The sequence below is a fragment of the Aspergillus pseudodeflectus genome (genome assembly GCF_044049435.1).
Source record: "Aspergillus pseudodeflectus strain CBS 756.74 chromosome Unknown BJX68scaffold_10, whole genome shotgun sequence".
In the NCBI taxonomy this organism is placed as follows: Eukaryota; Fungi; Ascomycota; class Eurotiomycetes; order Eurotiales; family Aspergillaceae; genus Aspergillus; species Aspergillus pseudodeflectus.
In genome coordinates this window covers 80,766-103,507 of record NW_027263786.1, presented here as the reverse complement: position 1 = coordinate 103,507, position 22,742 = coordinate 80,766, and the positions used below count along the sequence as shown (strand labels likewise).

Here is a 22,742-nt window from a genome sequence, read left to right as displayed (position 1 = left end):
GAATGCAGCTGACGGAACTACTGTATAGTCCGTCAAGATCAACTACAACTTGGTTTCTACAGTGCGTCGAGCCCAACGGCTTTCCATTGCATGGGCCAAGGTTGACAGATTTAGGGCCGAACCGACACAACCAGGCCACATCGTCGCTCGATGCCCTTCGCCTGATTCGGATTTACTCGCCTCGCTCAGCGCAGCTTTCACCGAACGATAACGGGAGATAAGACTGAGAGCTGGCTCTCATCGCAATTGTTATTCCGCAGCTGTTCCGCCTCGTCAACCCTAGATCCAATGTCCACTTCCAGTGACAGCCCAAACAATTCGCCTCAAACTTACGAGCCAACGTCTCCTAGGGAATTTGTTGGTGGCAACAATCGAAGATCAATGGCATCGTCAACGCAGCATACTATTATCGGTGACGAGAAAGTTCCCGAAACAGTGATCGCACCGATGAAAAGCCCCCGGTCAGCTCGATTCGCGGAAGCCACTACCATCCATTCACCTACTGCGGCGGAGAGTAGCAGGTCTCCTTTTGCGGATCCACCAAACCAGTCTCAAAACACTCATGCTGTCTCCGACGTTGGGTTCGGATACGTGAATGCGCAAGACCCTGCTCAACACATCCCCCATCACGCAATGCCCAATTCGCCTTTGAAGAGCGCTTTGCGGGTACCAGGGACGCCAGCACGTACCCTGAACCCACTGAGCCCGACCTTCAGGGAGGAGTTTGCCGTAGAGAAGCAAGAGAGACAGGCCGAGAAAGCAAACGCAAAGGATCTGGTTAGCCTCCTCTCAACATTCCTTTGTATACCAAGCTAACCCCTCTAGGCCATCAAAGTACGTGTCAGAGTCGCCAAGATCTTCCTCCGGTTCGTCAGCTTCGGTTGTAGCATAATTATCCTTGCCATTCTGGGCACGACACTCGCCGTCTTCCATGCAACCCGAAATCTGCCTTCGAGAAGCGGCACCACGCCGTGGGCTGTTGGCACGAACCCTTGGCCACAGTACCTACTTCTAGCGACTGCTGCCCTGGGGGTGCTTTCCTGTTTGGTTGTCTTTTGGACCTGGAAGAAACGTGGCCACAAACGCGCGGAAAAGGTTGCTGTGTACTACTCCATCTTTTCTGTCGGTTTCTTTGGCTTCACACTCATCCTATGGGTCGTGGTAGGAGCAATATACCAACACTCGAAATCCAACGGAAACGGTCAAGACTTGTGGGGTTGGTCATGCAAGACGGGCAATCAAAGATCGGTGGTATATGCCAACGATGTTGACTACCCACTACTGTGTCGTCTACAGGTAGGCAACCCATCATTCCGCACTCAAGCAAGTATGCTAACAATCACAGGACTGGGGGTTGGTATGCGCAGTCATTGAAGTCGTTATCGAGGTGTTGATCATTCTCATCTACGCTGTTGTCTTTTACCGATTCTGGTCTAAGCGGCGTCTCGCCAAGTCCATGGATCGGCGAGACAAGGCTCGATCAGACTTGTATCTCGCCCAGCTTCGACTTCAATCCGCCCCCAATACCCCGGGTTTCCCATACACCCCCAAGTCACCGTGGGTGTCAACAACAATGAAGGACCCGTACTCCGCAGCAGAAAAGGGAGAAGCAACGCCCACGCAATTTGCGACTCCCATTTCGCCAACGAGACCCCAGCCCACCTTCCAACTCCAGCCGCCTCCCATCCGTGTGCAGCATGCTACCCCCAAGACGGAGCAAGGGGAGTTCTCCGCTCCCTCTCCGACCCCGACTCCTCCCCAGGAACACATGGCCGCTGCACCAGGCGAGCGAACATACGAGGCTGTCCCAATTCCAGGGGCTTATGCCAGCCCGATGACACCTAGCTTTCCTCAAGGGGTCCGCCAGTAAGTTAGTAGGTTGAAAGGTCACCACCTTTTGATGCGAAAACTACCAGCGATCTTTTAAAAATGCAGGTGGAGTCGGCCGGACAAGACCCTAGCAGATTGGGCCCAAAGGCTTTGTATATTCTGGAGTTCAATGGCGGCGCATATATATCCTTTCTCTCATTGCTGTTACCGAACGAAGCCAAAGGAAGAAGCCTGACTGGATCTGGACGACCGATATGCTACGCTTATCTAATATTCCCTTTTTACTTCTCTTTTTGTTTTGGGTGCCGTTACATGTCGATATCGAAGACTAACGATTCCAATCCTCCCTCTTTACGTTCTTTATGTCTATGTCTATATACCAAATTATATCATACCACTGAGCGAGTCGAGTTTCAAGTCAATGTCAGGAAGTATTTACCTGGTTTCATTTCGTTGGGGAGCTTCCGCTCGTTTACATCGATTACGACGAGGTCTATGTTCTAACCATGAAATATGAACTGTCATAGGTCAAGTTGTCCTTAACGTAGTCTGCGTAGCTCTAACTGACCCTTCCGCTAACCTTCAGAGTCGGGCTTTTCAGAATCGTGAAGGGTGCCGGAAGGGTCAGTTAGATTACAGACTCCCAATGTTATCGCAGGAGTTAGTCTATGGGACCAGCTATTAACTATGCCTCAACTGTTTGTAGCTCACTACGCAGCAGATCAACGCAAAGAGGCAAGTCAAGTTGAATCTTTACTGGAAGTAGAAGGGGTTTGGCCCCAAAATAAACAACCTAGAGCTACCATAAGAACGTACCAAGCCACCAACCAAACTCCTGCGAGATGAATCCAAGCGCATAACTTAAGATCTAGACGACTTGACTCATATAGCCTCTCGTAACACCCAATACTGAAAGTTAGGGATATCAGAATGTTCACTGTACACGCATGAAAGGGCCAAAGCGCAGCTGTTCTAACTTATGCACCTGATTCGTCAATTATGGCATTTTCATCCTTCCTGACGAAAATCTCTTCAAGCCGGCCTGACCCGAGACCATTAGACGCGTCATCATTGTGTAAGACGAGGCCCTGTTCGTTGGCGAGATGAAGGAGACAGATGAATCCGTATGATGTACTGATATCACGCAGCGTCTCTGGGGCATAGACCGATTTGAGTGAGTTCATGATGTCAGTGAATCGTAACGTTCCGTTATCCTTAGGATCCTCCAGGTCCGAAGATAGTCTGGGGCGTTTTGGCGTAGGCGTCGGCGGGCCATCGTCATCCGTATCATGGGATTCTTCAGGTGGATTGGGAACGGACTGGGGTGGGGATTCCATCTCGGATATCAAACGATTGCCCATACCCTTCCACATTTCTGTTTTGAGCCTGCGAACATCGACCTTCTTCGCGACTCGCGCGTATGCGACGTAGTCAGGTCGTGCTCTACGGCCACCTTGCGTAACTAACTGTGAGCCAAAGCCTTGATTTGGACCTCCAGGAGTCGCGCCGACCATATTCAATAAAGCGGCAAGGCCCGTGGCCCCACCAGCCTCCCCGGCTGCTGTACCTGCATCGGGCGCAGGGGACAACATTTCTCTCGCGTCAGCAAAGGGAAGGTTGTCATCGTCATCATCACCCAGTCCAATGCCATTTGGAAATGCAAGTCCATCATCATCTGCGAAAAAGTTGGCATCGTACGCCCCAGGAGCTGCCTCCTCTTCGCCGGCATTATCTTCAGTCTTGTGGTTTGCCCAGAATGCTTCATCCATATCTCCATTGCCAGCAGTTTGTTCCTGGCGACGCTGGTTGAAGTTACGTGGGCCTGTCAGCTTCCTTGAACCCATCTTTGCCTTTGGTTTGAGGAAAAGACGCAGCAGCTGCCGTGAGTTAAAGTGCTTGTCATCCGGGAGTAGGTTACGGCCTTTGGTCTTCCATTGAGTCTTGGGAAGGGAGATGGTGGAGTTGGAGCTGGCTGGTGTGTAGATCAGCTCGGCGATAGTTGGATCAAGTGGCGCGGAAAAGTCAATCTCAAATGGCTCCTTTTCTTTTCGTTGCTTGGGTACTGTGTTTGAATTCGCAGCGGTAGTCTCCTTGATTCGGCGAATCTTCCAATGTTCGGGACCAGCCCAGTTCTTCTGCAAGGCATTGTCGAAATAGCTGAGAATGTTCTCGTGATCCCGGCTATCAGGCTGATGGCGAAGAGAGATAGCATAGGCATCGTCGTTATCGACATCCCCACCATCATGAGCGTCTTCGCCTTCAATATCCATGCGGTGCACCTTTAGCATAGGCTCGAGGGCGGCCTCACGAGCCCAAGCCTCGCCACCATCGCCGAACCCAGCGTCACCGCCGAGATCAAAACCAGCCAGACTGGCGTCATCGTCATCGAACCCAACAGCATTATCATCATCTAGCATGATTCCGGATGCTTCGTTTGACGGGTGCCCCTCCTCATGTCCCTTGTCATGGCGCCATTCTTCAGGTGCTTTCAAAAGTGGAATATCAAGCGAGCCACTTGGGTCACCTAGATCAAAATTTTTCAAAGAAGGACAAATGTCTTGCGACTCAAGAAGATCTAGATTTGGAAAGAACCTGCTGGCCAATGGGGCAATATCGATTTCCACGCCTGCGTCGAAGGAGTCGTCACGGGCCTGTTCCGCGGGCTGAGTAGACTCGGCCTGCTCAGGGGCTTCGGACTCTGCTCGAGTATCCTCTGTATCTTTTGAAGCTTCCGCGGCGTCATCGCTACTATCAAACACGATCCGACCATGTCCATCGATGGACAAATGGTTGAGAAGTAGACCCTTGGCACCACCTTCGTCAAAATCCGCAGACGCCTTTTTGAATAGCGGATCAACCGAGAACTCGAGTTCAAATTTTTTGAGTTGGAGGGAGGAAAACGAAGGAGCCAGGGTAGCCTCGTGGGCGCGCTATACATCAGGCGACACTGTTAGCTATGCGACATCTGAGGTCTGGCGAATACATACCTTGCGTCGTGACCTCCTAGTACCGCCCTCTTCACCATCTTCCTCGTCATCTTCGGCACCTTCGCCTTCCGCCTCGGTCTCGCGGGCCTTTTTGTCCCTACTATCAGCCAGACCGCTCAGAAGCTTCCCAGTCTCTGTGGCTACACTGTCGACTCTGCTAGTATAAATTTTGACGCAGCCATCCAATGTACAGCTAGCCTTTTGGAAATTCACACTATCACCTTCCTTTAGAAGTGACATGTCATGAAAATAATCAATCAAGGCGAAGTTCCAAGAGTTGGTGGCATTGATCTTGTTATCGGTCGCCATTTTCATCCATTCTTCGAAGTTCGCAAGGATCGGTACGCGCTTCATGGGAGTCACCCCTCGGCGCCCGTGAGCATCACTATCTCGATTGCGATGGCCGGATCCCTGAGGTGTGGAAGGACTCATGCTCGAACGATCATAGGTGGTATATCTGCGCGGCGGCATTGGCGTCTTTACGGCGGCCTTGATTTGGTCCATCTGGCGGTCATGTCGAGCCTGTCTGGCCTCCATACGAGCCGCCTTTTCCCCGATATCATCGTTCAGAGGTATCCTAACCAATTATCAGCGCCGCTCCAAAGCGCACACTAGAAAAGGGCATACTTGAGGGGTGAGTTCTTTTGGGGAGTGGCGGCGCCATTTGAGCGGCGATGTTTTGAGACGCGGGGCATGACGGATGGCGCTTCGTAGTGACGGCAAGAGCAAGAGGGACGTATCAGAAGGGACACACGCAGTCGTCGCGACGCAGATGAAGTCGCAACAAGGTACTAAAGGTTGACAAGTAACAACAATACAAGCGACTCTTAAAGATGATGCGTAGAAGCAACCATGGTCTTGTTGGATGCCGCGGCGTGGTTGTTGGTCGAGATCTCGTGTTGCGAACAAACAGGAACACCGTCAACAAACAAGAAAGTGTGGTTCTGCCGTCCACAGCAACCTCAGGCGCAAATATCACATGACTGCGCAGCCACAGGCTATATCTTACCATACGCGATACGTACGGTATGGTCAGATAAGCTGCACAGCCTCCTCTGATCAGAATACTGACATCACAGGGCGCTGCAAAAGCCACTTCTGCACTGTTGTTGGACCTTTGTCCCACAGCAGCTCTGCTTTGCTGCCTGTTAGACTCGACTTTATTCTCTGTATCGCCGGCCATTGTTCCTTTTTGTTCTTGAATCCGTTTTTTAGCATCCACGATGCTCCCAGCACATCCTTTATCATGTTCGAAGAACTGACGGCCATATTTCCCCGAGTCTCGGTTCGGCGACGGCCTCCGTACTCCGTCAGGCCGTTTTACTGGTCTCTGGCCATCTTCAGCATCCTTGCGACTCTCAGCTGGGTGCTGGGACAATGGAACAATGGTATGGCGGCCGGTCCTGCTCTGCTCGTGAAGCGGGACAACCCACCAGAGGTATCAGTCCTTCGGAGAACCCCCTCCTTGCAAATGCTGATGTATCCAAGTGTCGCCTAGTTCGGAATGCAGACGATAAATGTGCCTTTGTCCGCGCGAATTGCCTCGATCACGAAGATGGCTTCTTCTCCTACCTTCAATTCTACTACTGCTCCCTTGCAGATGCGAAACCGCTGGCTTTCACGGTCATCGTACTCTGGTTATCCCTACTTTTTAGTACTATCGGAATCGCGGCAAGTGACTTTCTATGCATTGACTTGAGCATGTTGGCCAGCTTCCTCGGGCTGAGTGAGAGTTTGACCGGGGTGACATTTCTCGCCTTTGGCAATGGCAGCCCCGACGTATTTTCAACCTTTGCTGCCATGAGGTCCAACAGCGGAAGCTTGGCCATCGGAGAGCTTATCGGGGCTGCGGGCTTTATTACCTCTGTGGTCGCTGGGTCAATGGCCCTTGTACGTCCTTTCAAGGTCGCTCGCAGAAGCTTTGTTCGTGATGTTGGCTACTTTGTCATCGCAATCAGCTTCAGCATGTTTCTTCTGGCCGACGGGCACCTTCACGTCTGGGAGGCAGCCACCATGGTTGCGCTGTATTGCTTCTACGTTGTACTTGTTGTGACGTGGCACTGGTATATTGTGCGACGGCGGCGCGTTCAGGAGAGGAATATGGCCGCTCGGGCTCATTTTCATATCCCGGACAATCAGGAATTAGACATTGAGGAGGTGGAAGATGATGATCCCGGAGTCGCTTCCGAGTCTACTAGTCTCTTGCGTGGTGCGACTATTGAAGATTTCAACGCCTTAGAAAGCGCCGATGTTCCGGCCTGGAAAGACGCCGATGAAGACGATGAAACCCGCAACCGGCATCTCGCGGAGATTCGGGACAACATGCGCATATACCGACCTTCTGCACGGAGACGAAACACGTTCAACCCTATCAGACCAAGCTTGGTAGGTGCTTTGGAGTTTCAATCCGTTCTTTCTTCCCTACAGCGCTCGAGAAGCCACCACCGCAATCATTCGATAAGCCTTGAGAGGTATTCGGACGCCCCACGAGATCATCGTTCACAGCCGGACAATATTTCCATTGCATCGCATCCTCAAAGCGGCCGTTCCCGTGCCAACAATCTCCTATCACCAGAATACGGAACTAATCGCACTCGAGCGGTGTCTGCAAACGATGCTATGGGGTTGAAGCTGGATACGAATCTTTTCTCCCCTGATGGTACAGCGCAACCACAATTAACCTTTAGCAGACCATCCATCGATGAGGGATCTAGCACGACAATGGAGGCCCACTATGGTACTGATTTGACGCAATCGCCCATGTCAAGTACTTATTCTTCACGCAGTCCGAGCCCAAGTCGAAGACCAGACTCTAGCCTACAAAATTCCGCGTTGCTTGCCCCCCCAGGTGCTTTTCATTCTCCCAACTACTTGGATGGGGCTGCACATCCGCACTCCCCGCAACAGGTATCTCCTCGAGGTACCAAGTATCCAGCAGGGGGTCCGGATAGCTTAAATAGCCCCACCAGTCCTTTTCCTCCCTTTCATGATGGGGTTAGGTCACCGTCCCCCCGCCCGCCGAGTATACGCTTGCCCGAGCCATCGAGCCCAACAGAGTCTCTACACTTCCAGGAAGCTATTTTTGACCGAAACAGCCGACGTTCTACACCGACGGACTGCTGGCCTCGGTCTCAATCCGTACTGGAGCCAATCATCGCGACACTCTTTCCCACTCTGGACGGATGGAAGAGCAAGACCATTTGGGAGAAGCTCCTAGGTGTCGTTGCAGCTCCTAGCGTGTTTCTCCTAACGATCACTTTGCCTGTTGTTGATCCATCACCGCCTGAGCCCGACGCAGTACCCGTCATAGTGACTTCTGCCGATGATTCAATCTCCCCTACGCCCATTGTGCGCCTGCCAGAGGAGAGCCCACTTCTCCAGCCTCGAAATGCGAGTTCAGTAACACCGGCTCGCAACAGTAACAAACTTCTGTCGGATCAGAACAGGCAGCGCTACGACTCGGAGCTCCCTGCGGTACAAGAGCCCATCGAATCAACTGCTCAAGCAACCAGAGAGTGGAGTCTCTGGCTAGTCTATCTTCAACTCTTTGCAGGACCTCAATTCGTTGCCTTAATCGCATGGTCTGCCGTAGACGATGACCTGACGGGACGCACCTTTCTATTCCTCTCGCTTTGTGGCCTCCTCTTTTCGCTGATTTGCCTCGGAGCCCTACTCGTCAGCATCCGCCAAGCTCGCAGCTCCCTTCGACAACCTCCCAAATCATGGCGCCCAATCCTAGCCTTCTTAGGCTTTGTTGTCGCCATCTTCTGGATTGCAACGATTGCCACGGAAGTGGTTAGCCTTCTAAAGACCCTTGGTGTCATTCTCAACATTAGCGACTCCCTCCTCGGTCTCACCGTCTTTGCTGTCGGCAACTCCCTCGGCGACCTCGTCGCCAACATTACCGTCGCCCGCCTGGGCTACCCAGTCATGGCTCTGAGCGCCTGCTTCGGCGGGCCCATGCTCAATATCCTCCTTGGTATCGGCCTCGGAGGGCTATACATGACACTGCATTCGAAAAAGTCGCAATCAATGGCCGCAGCTGACATTACTTATGACATTGCCGTCTCCAAAGTCCTCATCATTAGCGGCGCTACCCTTCTAGTGACTCTAGTCGGGTTGTTGATCGTGATTCCCTGGAATAATTGGCGCATGGACCGCAAAATTGGATGCGGTCTTATCGTCCTCTGGTGTGTGAGTACTTTGGGTAACGTCATTGCAGAAATCGTCTCCTGAACGAAGAGCTCTATCCTCGTCTCCTTGTTTACGGTTCTTTTTTTTTTTTTGGCTTATGGCGGCTTCGCATTTTCTTTTCTGGATTCTTGGACAAGATACCTATTTGCCTTTTGCACTTTCAGCCTTCCCCTTTTTGGTTCTTACTAGAAGCAGGGTATTCTGCCTTTTCGTACATATTTCCTGACGTAGGTTCTTGTTACGACACCTTGTTACAACTCGAGGGACACTCGCACACGATACTTCATACTTGTACAAAAGGGTCGTCGCCTGTAGTTATACCCATGTACTGAAATAAACATCCGTTAGCAACTGACTGATACTGAATATAATGGAGACTAAGAGCTAACAAAAGCTGTACACATTGTGGATCAAGATTCCATGACTTGGCGATTGGCAGAATGGTTTATACGAAATGCAAAGTTTCCAAAAAAACGCTCAAATGCTCAGTCCAACACTTGACCAGCGAAAGAACTGGTGCTCCGATCATTGGTCTGGACCTTTCTAAGCCCCTTGCCTGCCTGGATCGAGGCCAGCAATGCACTCCTATCACCAGCTCCAGCGGGTGTGGCAGCCGGGCCAGGAGCAGGTGGTGGTGGAGCAGGAGGAGCTCCCATAGGGGGCGGAGGAGGGGGAGGGGGTGCACCGGCCGGCGCCTCAAAGCTGGGAGCTGGGGGAGCTGCTGCTGCAGGCGGAGGAGGTGGTGGTGGAGGCGGTGGTGGCGCTCCGCCAGGGACGGCGGGCTCAAACTCGGCCGGAATAGCGGGAACCGGAGGAGCCACAGGACTAACCTGAACTGGAGTAGCAGACTTGGACGGAGACTGATTGTCCATAGCGCTCAAAGGCCTTGGAGGAGCCATGGTTCCAAAGAGAATGCTTGCGAGTTGCTTGGCACTTCCGCCGCCAGCACGGTCATCGTCCTCGTCATCGGAAGACTCGAAGTCAGACCCAGCTGCGGACCAGTCATCGTCGGCCTCTGGGCGAGCGCGGGTTCTGGGAGGCAGGGGCACGGAACCGGTGAATGCTGGTCTGAGTGGTTCCTGCTGTTGCTGTTGCTGCTGCTGCTGCTGGGCCAGACGGTGGAAAGGATTGGTAGACTCGGTCTTGGGAGTCGCAGCAGCGGGAGCAGCCTGAGGAGCCTCTAGGGTGGTTGCAGCCGGATAGTCTGAGGATTGTGACAGGTTTTTCCTGAAATATGGGTTCTTGGATTCAGTTTCCGGGCTCAGACTGGGCGGCACCGCTCGACTGCTCGCCGGAGAGCTGGGGGTACTAGTGCGCTCGGGTTCAGAAGCTGGTGGGGGGGGCGGGGGTGGTGCAGCAACAGGGCTAGCAGGAGCTTGAGGAGCCTGAGCGGTTGCCGCGGATAGAACCTGGCTCTGCGTAGGAGTGCTGTGCTGCGGCGTAGAGATGTCTACTGGACCCTCATCATCCGAAGAGCTCTCATCTAGACCTTCAAGCTCTCGTTGAAGCTGCCGCTCTCGTTCCTTGGCGGCTTCCAGTTCTGCTCGTTGACGAGCAAGTCTAGCCTCCTGTTCCTGTGCCGCTCTCTTTGCCTCTTCTCTCCTGCGTTTCTCCTCCTGCTTCTTGATCTTCCCTTGCCGGACCTGCTCCTCAAGTGCACGAAGACGTGCTTCTTGCGCCTTCTGTTCTTTCTCAAATTCGTCTTCATGCTGTTGAGCCTCGACTCTGTAAAAGTGTAAGTAGATATTCTACATGCCTAAGATGGGTTACGTACTCTAGACGTCTTGTCTCTTCTTCCTGGGCTTGTTGCTCCTCCTTGATGGCTTGCCCACGCGCCGCCTGTTCCGCCTTTGCGGCTTCTTCAGCGGCTCTCTTGGCATCGGCCTGGCCAGCACTGTCCGTCCGACCCTTGCGCGTAGGTGGCAGCGGCGGTGGTTTCTTGCCGGCGGGCTTTTCTGCTTGCATGGGAGCTGGACGTTGTTCCTCGGCAATGCGACGTTGTCTTTCTTGCTCGCGCTTGGCATCTTCTTCCTCTGCCCGCTTCAGCCGTTCCTCGCGCTCTCGCTTTTCTCTCTCCTGGCGCTGGAGAAGGCTCTCGGTAGCGTCACTTTGAGGCTTAAGGCCGGCGGCCGCCATTCGCTCAGCAATCCTCCGCTGGGCGCGCTCCTTTGCAGCAGCAACACGGTCTTCGTGAGTGTTGCCAGACACGGGGTTTGACGAGCCAGCAGACTGCGGCGGAGGCGGACGTGCGGCGGTTGAGCTAGAGGCCGGGGACTCTTTGCGCTGGTCGAGTGGAGATGCTCTTGAGGCCCTAAAATCATTAGCAAGTTTATAAGCATGTCAATGAGCGGAATGGCGGGAGCGCTTACTCCTCCTTCCGAGCATACGCTGTTCGTCGTCCGCGATTCAAGTCATAGATAAAGTCACGAATGACGTCTTCGACGCCCAGAGCGTCTTCCCAGCGGCGCCTTTCGTGTTCACGAGCAGATGTTTCGCCTCCTTCTTTGAGGCTGTCCTCTAGGCTTCGAGCAAAATCCTTTACACTTTCTTCGACATCCTGTGTCATGGAATCGTTCTTTTCTCTCTCCGCCTTGACCTTGGCGTTCTCTCCCTCTAGGCGGCGGGTAGCAGCCTCCTCGTCATTCTGTGTGGAAGGCGCCGGCCTTCCAGCAAGTTCGGCAGCGCGGGCTTGCATTCTCGCACGAGCACGTGCCTTGATCCTATCGGCCTCTGTAACGGCACCACCAGGCCCAGTGCCGACGATGTTCAAAGCACTGTTCGGGTGGGCCTTGGCGTCTTGCAGGCGGAACAACTCCAGTCTAGCTTCGGCGATCTCCCGCTCCACACGCCTCACTTCCGACGCCACCTGGGGCACCTGATCTTCATAAGCCTGAAGTTGGCGGCGCAGAGTTCTCCTCTCGGCCCCAGTGTCAAGGTTCCGAAGTGATGCATGTGGATGGGTATCAATGTCATCCTGCACACGTCGAATCCTGTCCATGAGGCTTTCCGCTTCCCGACGATCACGCCTATCCAAGGCATCCTCTTCCTCCGCGCGATTCTCATCTTCAAAGTCAACTGCATCTAGCATGATTTGTGTTTCACGGATCTTCTTCTTTAGCTGTTCAACCGACAGCTCCTCCTCAGAAGACTGTGAAGCAGCAGGTGAGGGGGTACGCCCGTTGTTCCCAACGCGACGACGTGCGCTGGAGCGATAACCAGCAGAAGCGTCATCATTGTTCTTGAAAAGTGTAGCATCCTTGCGGCCGAATCCAGGTGATGTTGCCCCGCCACGGAAAGAATGGTCCTTGAGATAACTCACGCCCGTCTTTTGCGGCTGCAGGAATGCACCCGTCGCTTTGCGGTGCTCAGCATCTTGAGAGAGCATTGACTTGATGGTGCCGATCGAGTCATTCAGGTTTCTCGTGGATGGAGGGATGAGCTCCGGCGGCAGTCGGCTGGGAACGGGATAGCCGTTGAGCTTTCTATATATCAAGTGCATAGCAACCGCAAACTCATCCATATTAAGACGTCCGCGGTTGTGGGGATCCGCTAGCGTCCAAACAGCCTCCAAATCCTTTCTCTCTAGACCACTTTGACCCATGATCTCAATGGCAGTATCGCCACCAATGAATCCTTTACGCAGACCATCCCATGCCCGGAAGAGCTCGTCGTAGATCCGTTTCTCCTCCTTTGTAATAGCCCATGGAATATGTGCATTACCGGAGAGACCGACCGTGGAGAATCCACCTTCACGACCCGGCTGGGGCATCAGCTGCTGTTTCAAGGCATCGATGTTTGGCAAACCCGATGAGGGAGCATTGACAAAGCCCCATTGGCCAGGAATTCCGGTAGGCTGGGCAACCAACCCACCAGTCTGTGAGGGACTGAGATTTGATCCGAAGCCAGTAGGCATTGGTGGCATTGGGGGACGAGGGCCGGCATAGCCCGTGGCTTGGGGATTGTTCATGAGTCCCAGTTGAGGAGGTTGAAGGTTTTGTTGCTGTTGTTGTCCGGGGAATCCAGTCGCCTGTGGGGCCAGACCCTGGTTTTGGCCGGGGAAAGATGGAAATCCGGTAGGCTGCGCCGTGAGCTGAGAGAGGAGTTGTGAGTTGGTAGGCTGTTGCGGTTGAGGCTGCTGGGGTGCTGGCGGAGCTGATTTGTTCTCGAGTAGAGGCGCATCGAAACTAGGAACATTCGTTCTAGGGGTTGCTGCTGCGGCTGGTTGTGTGTCGGGTACCTGGAACGATATAATGTCCACCATACTCGAAACTTCGTTCTTGACCGTTTCTGGGAGAGCACTCGGTATCTCTTTGCCCGTGATTCTGACATTGCAGAGGTACATGGCTAGAGCAAATTCGGGAAACAATAGCTGTCCGGACTTTGTAGTGTCACATAACACCCTATTAAGTGTAAGCTTCATCAGGTTTGTTCTCGGGTTATCCGCTTACCAAATCCGTGACAGATCGCTTCCTGAAAGCTTCGATCGGAGCAAGAGTTCTTTTGCTTTGTCTCCTATTATTGTGTCAGCAAAACCAACTGTGTGTGTAAAGCCCATGTTTGTTTGCTCACTAACCAGACATGGCCTGACTATCCCCGACAGCAGACTTGAAGAGCTGTTCAAACTTTGCTTGATCCTGCGCTGTAATGAACGAAAGGCGGATGTTGGGAATCCTGCCCCCAGAGGATTTCGGTGGCGGCGTCGGGGCGGCGCCAGATCCAACCTGGAACGAATTGGCTATCTCAGACGATGTCTGCGCACCGGTTCGAAGGGGAAGGCTAGGGCTCTGCGAAATTTGTATCTGCGGGGCCTGGCTTTGAGATGGGAAACCGCCATATTGGGATTGCTGAGGCGCGGCGAGAAAGCCGGTGGGCTGCGATTGTTGCGGAGGCGCTTGCTGCTGCGCTGATGCACCGGGGAATCCGGTATATTGAGCTTGAAGCTGTCCCGTGGGGAACCCCGTTGCCTGTGGTTGCAACTGGGGTCCTCCAAACGCAGATAATTGAGGTCCATAGCCGGTCGGCTGAGGAGCGAATCCCGTCTGTTGGGGCTGGGGTTGTTGTTGGCTCCCTGGGAATTGCGAGTATGGCACCTGTCCCGGACGGGCGCTGTTTGCGCCGCCCAGGAAGTTATTGGAGGATGAGTACATTAGAAGAATTTCAGACGCATCAGAGTGGTAAGTAAGCCACACGAAAAGCTCAAGAAACAGAGCAATGCCAGACGGAAAGGAGAGTTGTGGAGAGGGGATGGGGGGCAGGCAACGACGGCTGCTCAGGAGCTTCTGGTGACGCCGGCGGGCTCCTCGTGTGGGAGTGGAATCAGGGACACGCACCCGCGCTAGCCAATAATAGTGCTGAGTCAGCGGACCCAGACGCTGACGAGTTTATGTTAACTAGTTAGTTAACTCCAGAATAGCTGGTAGTACTTTGCTATTTTTTATCCTCGAAAGAACGCCATGCATCAGGTATCAGAAAAAGATATTATCATTAAACCATCGGCCTATCATTCATACCATTTCAGCCATGAGCATCCAGCTAGATAACAACGGGAAATCAGCGGCCGCACTCGATCACGAGAAAATGGATGGACCGAAGGACAAGCAAGCACGTAAAGGACACAGAGCCAGCTGCGTACACCTAATCCGAGAAAGAACCGCCCAGTCAACTTTTAAAAAGCGTAAGCTAGATACCATCCGAGGCACCGTTCTGCTGCTGCTGCGTGGCTCCAACCATCTTACGCAGCTCATATTCCTTGGTGAACTCGCGAGACAGAATGCCCAGGTCGCGAACTAGCTCATGGCATGCAGTAATAACAGCGTCCTTGGGAGTGATGTCACCGTCGGTCTGAACACGGAGTTCGAATTTGGGGACAAGCGGATGAGGAACCTAGGACCGTTAACCGTCTTTCCGGCCAGACCATCAGCAAGGGTCAGTTACCTTGTATGCAGCAAAGAGGACATGAGAGCTCTGCATGAGGCGGGAGCGGATCAGGTTTCCAAGAGTGTGGTCCTCCTTGTTGAAGGTGAAGATGGCGGACGAGGGAATGCCTACAAAAATCAGAGACGACGATGCGATGATAATGATTCAGGGAACTCACGGGTATCAATTTCCATTTCAACCTTGCTTTCGCCATTCGCAAGGACGAAAGATTCATATCTGCATTCCAGGTCAGGTCAGTAAGATGCGACAGCGATGTCGTAATGACTCATCAAAGAGCAAAATGGGAAAACGAATACATGCGAACCTAGGCTGCTGGTCATGGGAAACTTGGACGCGTGATTGGCAGCCGTGACGGGTTGAGTTTGAATTGATGTTCCTGGCGTACAGGATCTCCATTGGAAAGATGTGCTCGACGTGCTCCTTGCGAGGAACCATTCTGATAGATAGAATGCTGGGGGCAAAACTAACAGGCAGGCAGAGAGAAATGGAGGAAGGAGGCGTAGTAACATGAAATAGAGGTGGAGGGGTAGACCGGGGAAAGAGAGATGCAAAATGAGGGAAAGTTCAGTGGGAAACTGTTGCTGAGTCGCCATCACCAAACAACAGTATGGCGACTCAGCAACAGTTGAGTATGAAAAGAGAGAATATACGCAATCCTCCCATCCAAATACAGAAGGCGCCAGAGCCTGTAACCCTTATCACTAGAAGCATACTGAAAAAAGAAAGAAAAAAGTTGCAAACGCTTCAAAGCAAAGATACAAGCGGAAGGTGCAGCTGCGGGCTTGCTGTCTGAAAGGCATATTCTTACCTATCTGGTGCGTTCATTTTGACGCAAGATGGTTGTCGGCTTAGGCCTTATTTCGAATAATCCAAAAGACCAGAAATCGAGCCAATATCAGACTGGCGGATGCGCTGTGTCGGTGTTTGATAGAATATCCAAGAACGATATGGGCTCTTCTTCACTATCCTCAATGCAACACTGGTCGACGAGGATTCAAAAATGCTCGACGAAAGAACACTGTCCGAAACACAACGGTGGCTAGAAATTGCCCCAGGACCTCGAAGACGTGACTGCAGCCGATCGGGTGAGAAAAGACTGAGATAAGGATACTGGGTTCAAGTAGAGAGCGTATGTATAACTGAGACGGCTCTCGCCCAGCTAATGGTCTGGTTTTCAAGTATCAAAAGATGGGATGAGAGCGGCTCAAGAGTGAAGAGGCTGGCTATATCAAAGTCGAGACTACTAAAGAGTGGTGGAAGATCTTCCGCCTCCCGTGACAATAAAGCACGTGACAGGTCCCTGCCTCTTGGTGGGTGAAGGACCTTTCTAAGATTAGCCACTCTTTCTCTCCTTCCCTATGCACAAGCCTTTAGATGTCTTCACTAATTCTCCGTGAGCCTTGGACCTCGGATATGGATGATGTTATATCGCGCTGCTCGTTCTCGGGTATAACTGAGCTTCGAGATATAAATATATCCGAGGAATCCCAGCTTCCGATCAGCCGATCACTCTAAAGGCCGCCTCTAAAAAAACAGATCGGTGCGCTTCAAGAGCGAAATTGACAGGACAGCATGTTTCAAGGCTCAAATTTACAAGCGGATTATCCATGGATCAAGACACCTCTAGTAGCATCAGCGCCAATGCTGAACGTCGCTACGGCGCCCCTCTCTGTCGCAGTATCGGAGGCTGGTGGCTTGGGTTTCCTCGCCGGTGGATTTGATGTCTCGCTTTTGGAGAGTAACCTTGAAGAAGCGGTCCAGCTCGTCAAACAGTCAACTGAGTTAGAGCAATTTTACGCCGGCACCGGCATCCTCCCAATCGGAGTAGGCTTCCTAAACTGGGGCGCCGACCTCACCAAGTCCATAGCCGCGATTGAGAAATACCAACCGTGCGCCGCCTGGTTTTTCGGACCAAAGTCTATCCCGGATGACCTTCGACCCTGGGCTGAGAGAGTGCGCACCGTGACCGACGGCAAGACCAAGATCTGGGTGCAGATAGGCACAGTAGACGAAGCGATCGCCGTCGCAGAAGCCCTTTCCCCGGATGTATTGGTCGTGCAGGGGTCAGATGCCGGTGGCCATGGCCTGGCTCAATCGGCGTCGATTATCACACTGGTGCCAGAGGTCAAGGACGCCCTTGCCAAGCGACAGATCAAGACCAATATACCCCTTCTCGCCGCCGGAGGGATCGCTGACGGGCGAGGAATGGCCGCCTCTCTTGCTCTAGGGGCTTCGGGAGCGGTGATGGGGACTCGATTTCTAGCATCGTCTGAGGCAAAGATCGCTCGAGGGTATCAGGATGAAGTCCTTCGGGCGTCCGACGGCGGTACTAGCAGTGTCCGGTCGACCGTGTACGACCGCATACGGGGCATACTGAGCTGGCCGACCCGATATGGCGGGCGAGGAATCATAAACAAGAGCTATATTGATGCCATGAACGGTATGAGCGATGAAGAAAACAAAGCACTCTACGAGGAAGAGCTGAAGAAAGGCGACTTGGGATGGGGGCCTGATGCTAGGCTAACGACGTATGCTGGCACTGGAGTCGGCCTTGTGAATGAAACGCTTCGAGCTGCTGAAATTATAGCGAATGTTATCCAAGAGGCGCAGGACATTATACGGCGTTTGAAGGATTAATGCCAATACGCAAGTATATACTGAAGGCTACTTCAGTATAATAAAAGAAACTCGAGAGATGATCTACTCCATTGAAGTACTACATGTGTAGCATACCAGACAAGACGCCGTATCTATGCAAAGGTAGAAGTGTCAGAGTGTACATGAGGTGTGTGCACATTAGCTTTGATTAACATATAGTGTCCAAGGAACCGAGGAAAAGGAGTCTTGTATACAGAACCAGCTCTTCATATGCGCCAGACCCCAAATGAAGGGCCATGAAAAGATGTCTTTAGGTATTATAAAACAACGTATGTGTGTGCGTGTGTATGCATGAAAAACAAAGCAGCGAACAATGAACGTCTCGAGATAACGCCCGAAAAAAAAGAGACAAGAGGGAAAAAAATGGATATTTACTTGCACTCGTTAATGTACCGCGTTCAACAAGTCTCCAAAGCTTGACGTCTCCTTCTTGACTTTCCAGTTGCTTCGTTTCTTCTCGCGTTTCTTCATCATTTCGGCCCATCCTTCGTCGTCGTCTTCTTCTTCGACTTGGACATGGCTTCCTAATTTTGACGGAGCTGTGAGGGTTCTACTGTAGCTCGACACCGGCCGAATGGTTGAGTTTGGCGGGTTCGTGTTGCTTGGAGGAGGTAAAGTGGACATTCTCCGGTTTTCATCGTTCCAGGGTTTGTTTAGAGGGAGGAAGTTTGTGGATTCGGCTTCGACTGGCACGGTAGACACAGGTCTATAGCGAGGCGCCAATCCGACATTGCTCCGTTCCGAAGGAGCAAGAGAGTGAGCGTAGCCTCCCCCTCCTGGCGTACCTGGTCTGTTCGCACCGGAGGCAAAGGGTGGCATGGCCGGACTGTTCAATCGAGACGAAACGTTGGGGTCGAGCATGCTCATAGTTCTCTGGCTTCCCCCGTATCCTGGAGGAGCATTTCCCAATGCTCCATTGGGAACCGGCATCGATGACGGTCTCGAAGGATTTACTGCGAAGGAAAGCTGGGGGTTCCCAAGAGGCGGGAGCTGCGGTGGAGGAGCCTGTCCGCCGCCCTGTAGTTGAATCATTTGCTGCATCCACTGCATCTGCATCTCCATCATATGGCCCATTTGCTGAGACAACTGTATTTGAGCTTGCTCCGTGGCAGACATTGGTGGTGGTCCACTTAGCTGGTTCATGTTGAGCATGGTGTAGGGCCTTGGAATACCACCCATGTTGCCAGCTGGGCCTTGAAGAGTAGGTTGATGGTCATACATGGCCTGCGTGTTTGGGCTTCCTCGCCGCATAGCTCTGGCCCGTTCTTCGGTGGCAATAACACTTACCAACCCTCCGGGTGGAAGAGCAGGAGATGGTCCTACCACAGCAGGCGACGGGCCACCATATACAGAGCCGCCTCCTCCTCCTCCTCCAAGCGCGAGGGACTCTCTGTTCGATGGCGTGACTAAGCTTGCTCCAAAATAGGGATCTCGTGGGAGATTCCTGGCAAAGACGGGCAAACTGCTCCGATTACCGCCAAAATCCGATCCCGCGGATCCCAGGTGCGGCGGCTGCTGGTATGACGCGCGTAGATTCTGCATAGAGTTGGAAGACATCAAGCGGCTCGGAGGACGGTTTTTGTTAGGAAATCCGTGGGCCGCCAGAATCCCAAGTGGAATCTCCTCGTCATCGTCGCCCTCGCTGCTTTTGCCACTTCCGGCGGCGGGTTTACTACCGGGGTGCAGCGATAGAGTAGCCAAATTCGGGGTGCTGCTACTGGCCCTATCCGTTTCTGGACGAAGAGACGGCGAAGGAGCTTGTTGTCCCGTCACCTTCATCATCTGTTGCCGATAGACCGACATGTGAGCCTCTTGCTTCCGCCGTTGCCTCTCCGTCTCGCGATTCTTCTCCGCCTCATCCTCTTCATCAAAGTCGCTTACTGCGGATTCTTCACTGTCCGACGCATCACTGTTTGCTCGTTTCAACTCTTGCTGCTGTCGGTAGTGTTCGAATTGGGATGGTGTCATGACCTTGTTCGAAGAAGACGCAGGAATGGGCTTGCTTTCGTACTCTGCAGCTAGTCGTGCATTAGCTGCGATGGAATTTTCCAGACTGTCATCGTTTTGTGCTGGCACAGGCTGTTGTTGAGGAACGGCGGGTTTATGGGCGAACAAAGGAACGTCATCGTCTGCTTCGGAGTTGGACGAGACAGCTTGTGAAATCCTCTTGTTGTAATTCAAAGAGGCCATGACCATCTTTGCATCTTCGTCGTCTATGGCGACGGTGTCGCGTTTCGTGCTGTACAGGATGCTCCGGCGTAGGCCCTTGTCAGTCGCCATATTCGGTTTCTCAAGAGAGCGATGTGTGGTCGTATTGGCCGGAACCGCGCTGGAAATTGGTATCGATCTTCGCCGAGAGCTTAGAGGAGCGGGCATTGGTGTCGAACTTGAAACATCCCGCAGAGCAGGAGTATCTTCCTGCGGCGAATCTACACCAGTTAAAAGACCTTCCTCGGAGTGTCTGCTGCCCCACGAGTATGGAGAGGGCTCAATGTCTTTCGATCGATCCGTGCTTATAGGCGCAGGACGCCGTGCTTTCTCCTCCTCTCTCGGATAGGTGGCGGTTTTGTGTGGCGGCGGGATAGGTTTCTAAGAATGAACTTTTTTTAGCAAAAATATGCTAAGAGAGAAAAAAAAAGCAAACCTACCTGTACGGTCGTGTCCTGTCTTTCCTGTTTGCCAATATCATCAAACATGTTTCCGAAGTCGTCCATTCGACCAATTTGGAATTCGCTCTCCAGAAGTTTGGGTGGTGTAGCCGTGCTTGTCGTGCTGTTAGTGGTTGCTCTGCTCCTGGTTGTATCCGGGGACGAGGGACGAGGCGCATGGGCAGGCGTTTTCGCGAATCTCCCACCAAAAGAGAATGTCCTGCCAGCAGCACGTAGTGCACTCGAGAAGGGCGGAGCAGGAATATCGTGCAGATTTCGAGAGTGCGGGGAATGCGAATCGAATTGGGTCTGTAGGTCTGTCGAACGGCGTCCTGAGGAACTGAACCGAGTTGAAGGACCTTCCAAGGTATTTCCGCCAGTACTAAAGCCACACTATTAGCACAATTTGTCGATGGCAGCGCCAGCAAAGCTCTTACAGATTTCTCACGGCAGGACCATCAGACCTCGCAAAGATATTGTCGTCCTCCTCTGGAGGAGAATATGAAGGCCGCCCATCCCCTGCTTTTTGAGTCATTAGGTTTCCATCGCTAAAGGAGCTTCTTTCGGTGGAGGGGCGTTCAAAGACCCGAAATGATGATTGAGGTGGGTTTTCCAACTCCTCGAGAGCATTACCGGACGACTTTCGTCGGGCGAAACCTTTGGGCAGCTTGATCGGCATCTGTACTGGGCGTACGGCAGCGGTTCACAACGCTGGGGCGACTTTCGACGATGGAAAATAGCCGGCTTTACCAGCTCCCTTGTGGCTGCAATAGTGCCAATATAATTCCCCACTTGCACTAGTTCCTTCCCATAAACGATATCTCTCAGCCGAGATGAAGGGTAATTCCGTGTATGATTCTGGCCCAAAGCTGGATGTTTCAGATCGCTCGAATTTCGACGCGGTGGGGCTTGTGTTTGGATGACGGTGAAGAATGGACTCTGCTCTGTACGTCTCGTCGTGCTGGAAGGCGTGGCGATTCAATAAATAAAGGGGGGTATTTCACGAGAATGCTATCGACAAAGTGGTCAGGAGGACAACTCTGCTGTACCGAGCAATTCTGTCGAGCGTCGGCTGCTCAGAGCGATCACATACCACCCGGGTAGCGGTGCCTCGCGGGATTAAGAATTGCTGTAATGGGAAAGTTTCGTCGCTGCGAATGAAAACAAGGCGAAAGTCTTGAGAAAGAAAGCGACGAAGCAACGCGGCCGAGAGGGAGGAAGAGGCGAGGCGGTTCACGAGGAGGAGAGGGGGCCGGCGATGGATGGCAGGAGAGGAGAGAGAAAATTAGAAGAGCAAAGGTCCAGCGACTGCGGAATGATATAAACAATACTCCTAATAAAGACACTGAGCCAGAGAAACCAATACTAAGAATAAGAGTAAAATCAATATGTACTACCGAAGGGTGAAGAGGAGGATAGATGGGTTGAGGAAGAAACAAACCATGCAGAGCGAGCAAAGACAGAGTCAAGCCGGACGGACCCTTGAAATGGGATGGATTGATTGATGTTGTTCAGTTGCTGGTGGAGCAGCTGCACTAGTCCCAAATATAGAAAAAGCGGCCCCTGGGCCGAGGAGCAATCAGTCAACAATCTTTACAAGATGCGGTCGCAGACTCGCAGCTGGGAGAAGAATCTCAGAGAAGCATATATAATTCTAGGTCCAAGAGTGACAACTCAGGCCCGCCATCGTTGAGGTCCTAGAACAGGAAATAAGAAAACACCGCCCAAGCGCTGCCGTGAGCCTCTTGGGTCTGAGCCTGGAACAGTGGACCTGGCCTTAGTTTAGCAGCTTTAGCTCCAAAGAGGAGGAGCACCAAGAGCCACTCTATCTATCTTTCACAATGTTAGATAGCCGTGCGGATTGCCATTCTTCTGAATCTTCCCACCAACTTGACCTGGCAATGTTAGTACGATAAAAGTCTTCAAAGACGAGGACTCTTATGATCTTCGTGATCATCGCGTTTCATTCCTGTCCATTATCGCTTCGGCGCAGCCGGTTTTCAGGTCCGAAAATTTGACGCCTTTCAGAAAGAATCTTGACGACTTTCTCCACATCGCTGGCTTGGGTATCCAATTATCTCTCCAAAAACCACAGAGGCCACCGCTTGTATCTACAGCAGCGTCATCGCAACGAGACGAACAAGAACGTCTCTTGATCTGATTCTTATTATTATTGACGGCGAAACATCGACGATTCAGAGGCCCAAAGTATGTCCGGATGGTCGACGGCGAGACGCCCTTGAAGGATCGCCGAGAAAAAGCTAATTCAGTAGGTAAAACCGGTCGGAAAAGGGGAGACCATGGTACTGGTCATCCGCTATCTATCCTCTCTGGAGGAGTGATTTGGGCTTGCTATTTGCAATAATCACCAAAAATTCCTGCCCTGGCTCTTTGCCACCATTGCCAGAGTTTGAACCCCAAGACGAGACTGCTCAGGGGAAGCCGAAGCTAAATTTGTCTCGACTATAAAAAGGTACAGAATGTGGCT

At 52.5% G+C, this 22,742-nt stretch overlaps 7 protein-coding genes across 7 annotated transcripts; 3 read left to right on the top strand and 4 right to left on the bottom strand.

The window, feature by feature from the left end:
* Positions 1 to 51: 51 nt before the first annotated feature.
* On the top strand, positions 52 to 2,425 carry BJX68DRAFT_20698 (uncharacterized protein). Its single transcript, XM_071037656.1, has 3 exons — positions 52 to 777; positions 826 to 1,296; positions 1,346 to 2,425. The coding sequence occupies exons 1-3, from the start codon at positions 289 to 291 to the stop codon at positions 1,868 to 1,870; spliced, it is 1,485 nt and encodes a 494-aa protein (XP_070901701.1). The 5' UTR covers positions 52 to 288; the 3' UTR covers positions 1,871 to 2,425.
* Positions 2,351 to 5,733, bottom strand: BJX68DRAFT_231349 (condensin subunit BRN1). The gene is made up of 3 exons (XM_071039329.1): positions 5,445 to 5,733; positions 4,818 to 5,394; positions 2,351 to 4,760 (listed from the first exon to the last, which is right to left on the bottom strand). Exons 1-3 carry the CDS (start codon positions 5,510 to 5,512, stop codon positions 2,808 to 2,810), a joined length of 2,598 nt encoding a protein of 865 aa, XP_070901700.1. The 5' UTR covers positions 5,513 to 5,733; the 3' UTR covers positions 2,351 to 2,807.
* A 158-nt stretch (positions 5,734 to 5,891) lies between these two features.
* On the top strand, positions 5,892 to 9,325 carry BJX68DRAFT_231348 (sodium/calcium exchanger protein). Its single transcript, XM_071039328.1, has 2 exons — positions 5,892 to 6,255; positions 6,306 to 9,325. Exons 1-2 carry the CDS (start codon positions 6,064 to 6,066, stop codon positions 9,051 to 9,053), a joined length of 2,940 nt encoding a protein of 979 aa, XP_070901699.1. The 5' UTR covers positions 5,892 to 6,063; the 3' UTR covers positions 9,054 to 9,325.
* On the bottom strand, positions 9,326 to 14,300 carry pan1 (actin cytoskeleton-regulatory complex protein PAN1). The gene is made up of 5 exons (XM_071039327.1): positions 13,585 to 14,300; positions 13,460 to 13,523; positions 11,381 to 13,411; positions 10,786 to 11,322; positions 9,326 to 10,736 (listed from the first exon to the last, which is right to left on the bottom strand). The coding sequence occupies exons 1-5, from the start codon at positions 14,156 to 14,158 to the stop codon at positions 9,497 to 9,499; spliced, it is 4,446 nt and encodes a 1,481-aa protein (XP_070901698.1). The 5' UTR covers positions 14,159 to 14,300; the 3' UTR covers positions 9,326 to 9,496.
* A 121-nt stretch (positions 14,301 to 14,421) lies between these two features.
* BJX68DRAFT_231341 (DNA-directed RNA polymerase II core subunit RPB11) lies at positions 14,422 to 16,308 on the bottom strand. The gene is made up of 4 exons (XM_071039326.1): positions 15,757 to 16,308; positions 15,106 to 15,164; positions 14,946 to 15,055; positions 14,422 to 14,894 (listed from the first exon to the last, which is right to left on the bottom strand). The coding sequence occupies exons 1-4, from the start codon at positions 15,771 to 15,773 to the stop codon at positions 14,691 to 14,693; spliced, it is 390 nt and encodes a 129-aa protein (XP_070901697.1). The 5' UTR covers positions 15,774 to 16,308; the 3' UTR covers positions 14,422 to 14,690.
* Position 16,309: 1 nt separating this feature from the next.
* Positions 16,310 to 17,639, top strand: BJX68DRAFT_231338 (nitronate monooxygenase). Its single transcript, XM_071039325.1, has one exon. It carries the CDS (start codon positions 16,521 to 16,523, stop codon positions 17,583 to 17,585), a length of 1,065 nt encoding a protein of 354 aa, XP_070901696.1. The 5' UTR covers positions 16,310 to 16,520; the 3' UTR covers positions 17,586 to 17,639.
* Positions 17,640 to 17,787: 148 nt separating this feature from the next.
* BJX68DRAFT_20523 (uncharacterized protein) lies at positions 17,788 to 21,313 on the bottom strand. Its single transcript, XM_071037633.1, has 3 exons — positions 20,692 to 21,313; positions 20,255 to 20,636; positions 17,788 to 20,195 (listed from the first exon to the last, which is right to left on the bottom strand). The coding sequence occupies exons 1-3, from the start codon at positions 20,931 to 20,933 to the stop codon at positions 17,991 to 17,993; spliced, it is 2,829 nt and encodes a 942-aa protein (XP_070901695.1). The 5' UTR covers positions 20,934 to 21,313; the 3' UTR covers positions 17,788 to 17,990.
* Between the last annotated feature and the right edge of the window lie 1,429 nt (positions 21,314 to 22,742).

Coding starts and splice junctions, on each gene's coding strand:
- BJX68DRAFT_20698 (XM_071037656.1), top strand. CDS start 289: ATGTCCACTTCCAGTGACAGCCCAAACAATTCGCCTCAAACTTACGAG. Junction 778..825: donor AAGCAAACGCAAAGGATCTG/GTTAGCCTCCTC, acceptor TAACCCCTCTAG/GCCATCAAAGTACGTGTCAG. Junction 1,297..1,345: donor CACTACTGTGTCGTCTACAG/GTAGGCAACCCA, acceptor TAACAATCACAG/GACTGGGGGTTGGTATGCGC.
- BJX68DRAFT_231349 (XM_071039329.1), bottom strand. CDS start 5,512: ATGCCCCGCGTCTCAAAACATCGCCGCTCAAATGGCGCCGCCACTCCC. Junction 5,395..5,444: donor CAAAAGAACTCACCCCTCAA/GTATGCCCTTTT, acceptor ATAATTGGTTAG/GATACCTCTGAACGATGATA. Junction 4,761..4,817: donor CTAGGAGGTCACGACGCAAG/GTATGTATTCGC, acceptor CCTGATGTATAG/CGCGCCCACGAGGCTACCCT.
- BJX68DRAFT_231348 (XM_071039328.1), top strand. CDS start 6,064: ATGTTCGAAGAACTGACGGCCATATTTCCCCGAGTCTCGGTTCGGCGA. Junction 6,256..6,305: donor AGCGGGACAACCCACCAGAG/GTATCAGTCCTT, acceptor GATGTATCCAAG/TGTCGCCTAGTTCGGAATGC.
- pan1 (XM_071039327.1), bottom strand. CDS start 14,158: ATGTACTCATCCTCCAATAACTTCCTGGGCGGCGCAAACAGCGCCCGT. Junction 11,323..11,380: donor GCGTATGCTCGGAAGGAGGA/GTAAGCGCTCCC, acceptor TAATGATTTTAG/GGCCTCAAGAGCATCTCCAC. Junction 10,737..10,785: donor GAAGAGACAAGACGTCTAGA/GTACGTAACCCA, acceptor ACACTTTTACAG/AGTCGAGGCTCAACAGCATG.
- BJX68DRAFT_231341 (XM_071039326.1), bottom strand. Junction 15,056..15,105: donor TGAAATGGAAATTGATACCC/GTGAGTTCCCTG, acceptor TGATTTTTGTAG/GCATTCCCTCGTCCGCCATC. Junction 14,895..14,945: donor TCCTCTTTGCTGCATACAAG/GTAACTGACCCT, acceptor TAACGGTCCTAG/GTTCCTCATCCGCTTGTCCC.
- BJX68DRAFT_231338 (XM_071039325.1), top strand. CDS start 16,521: ATGTTTCAAGGCTCAAATTTACAAGCGGATTATCCATGGATCAAGACA.
- BJX68DRAFT_20523 (XM_071037633.1), bottom strand. CDS start 20,933: ATGCCGATCAAGCTGCCCAAAGGTTTCGCCCGACGAAAGTCGTCCGGT. Junction 20,637..20,691: donor GGTCCTGCCGTGAGAAATCT/GTAAGAGCTTTG, acceptor GTGTGGCTTTAG/TACTGGCGGAAATACCTTGG. Junction 20,196..20,254: donor GACAGGACACGACCGTACAG/GTAGGTTTGCTT, acceptor GTTCATTCTTAG/AAACCTATCCCGCCGCCACA.